At 53.3% G+C, this 1,807-nt stretch overlaps 1 protein-coding gene across 1 annotated transcript; it reads left to right on the top strand.

Moving 5' to 3' along the window:
- Positions 1-841: 841 nt before the first annotated feature.
- PV07_09856 (uncharacterized protein) lies at positions 842-1,523 on the top strand (the record flags this gene model as incomplete). The annotated part of the gene is made up of 2 exons (XM_016397149.1): positions 842-1,429; positions 1,488-1,523. 2 exons carry the CDS (start codon positions 842-844, stop codon positions 1,521-1,523), a joined length of 624 nt encoding a protein of 207 aa, XP_016244340.1.
- Positions 1,524-1,807: the final 284 nt, after the last annotated feature.

The following is a 1,807-nucleotide window of genomic DNA, read 5'->3' as shown; positions in this document are numbered from 1 at the left end:
TCTGGTGGACACCAATGTTGTTGTCGCGGCCGGGCGCTGCGGAAGCTTGATCTTCCAGACGGCTTGTCTCAAGCAGCCTGCTGCTGACGCCACCTGCTAGGTTTGCTGGAGCACTATGCCTAAGACCTAACATGGTCTCCTTCAACTGAGATGGTGAATCTGCTCTCGGTGCAGATATGATGTTTAGACTATGGTCATCAGGCTGAAAGGGTTCCAAAACCCCGCGTATCCAATCCGTTCGCGATCTAGATTCATGGCGGTGCTGGTGTGGCTTGCTGCTTTTCCGCTGACGAGAACGAAACGGCCTCGAGCAGACCAGGTCGCGATCGAGGCAGTTGAAACATGAATCTCCATTTTCGAAATTACCTTGTGTCCTCAGCCTTGACCTCATGACTAGCTATATTTAGCAGCTGGCTGATACATACATCGGACCTTTTTCGCGCGACAATAGTCACAGGCTATCGGTCGCCTGACTCGCTGAGCCTTGGACGCAGACTGCGTTTGGCCTGGGCAGGCCATATCCTGCAGCGTGGCACTCATGTTGAGATTCCGGTGCCTAAAGGAGAAAGCCTTGTGAGTGTCAAGCGAATAACGAAGATAAGAAACAAATCGCGGACAAAAAGGCACATGGTCGTCAACGCCAGCGGGGAAGACGAATCCCCAGATGTGGGGAGCTATCGTGGGTTACCTGGTAGCGTGTTATTCGGAGCCCCGGAGCCCCGGACCCCTGTGTTTTCCGCCAGGGCTTGGTTCAGACCGGCTAAAATGCCAAATCCTAACACTATGGAGATGGCTGGCTGTCGGGAGAGACCAATCATGCTTTGGCTTAGAGGTTGAAATTATGATTCCTGCAGCTGAGAAGCACGTTGTTCGAGGATGGGCAAGATTTCAGACGACTCTGGACCTCACAATCGTACTGACGGCAAAGGCTGCATCTAGGATGGGCGCAATGAGCTACGTGACTGCTGGCACGACATGGCCAGATCTGCCAATACCAAGGCCATTCCAAGCGTTGGTGGAAAAGCTGCTCGAGATTGGAGATAGCGGCCATACCGATGCAGGTTACAGGATGGCTACAGAGATCTTCAGTCCCGACGGCGTGCTGGACCACGGAAGTTATAAATTTGTCGGCACGGAAGGTGGTTATCTCTGTCTACAAGCTGCCCAGAGCTCTACTGAAATCCCCGTCGCAGAAATCACCAATTGTCGCAATAAAGCGAAGCCTGGCCGACCGATCGTCAAGCGGCGGCACCAGATCTCACGAGCGTACAGCCAGACATCCAAGGGTGACGATTTTGTGGTGATCGGGGAACTCACCGTCGAGTTCGACAATGGGAAAACGCTGCAGAACCCACTCGCAGCGAGAGCGGTGGTAGATGAGTCCACGATTCATACCGAGCCCCGATTGAAACTTTGGACCCTCTATGTGGTAGGTCTGACCAAACTAAATTTCGCCGTATCGGTCGACGAACTGACCAGCTGTGTAGGACATGGCCCCAATGATAGCAGCAGCTGGATCATGAGTCTCGAGTGCCTGGAGCGGCTACGTTGGACGGCAGGGGGCTCAGGGGACGCTTCTCATGGTCATCTGGGCCGAGGTAGCGACCAGATCAGATAGTATGCCATAAGCTGAACGGCCTGGCTGTGCTCATAACCTACTTAGTACCTGTGACGGCGCTTGACGACGAGGGATCGATACCAACTTAGTTGAAACGACATGATGTATTGGAATCTCATCCGAACAGCACGAGTCTGCTCCATCCAGGCATCTTCTGACTCGCTAGCTAGATTTCTATCATTCGCTGAT

This window comes from Cladophialophora immunda (genome assembly GCF_000835495.1).
Source record: "Cladophialophora immunda strain CBS 83496 unplaced genomic scaffold supercont1.6, whole genome shotgun sequence".
NCBI lineage: Eukaryota > Fungi > Ascomycota > Eurotiomycetes > Chaetothyriales > Herpotrichiellaceae > Cladophialophora > Cladophialophora immunda.
This window is presented reverse-complemented; position numbering and strand designations above follow the sequence as displayed.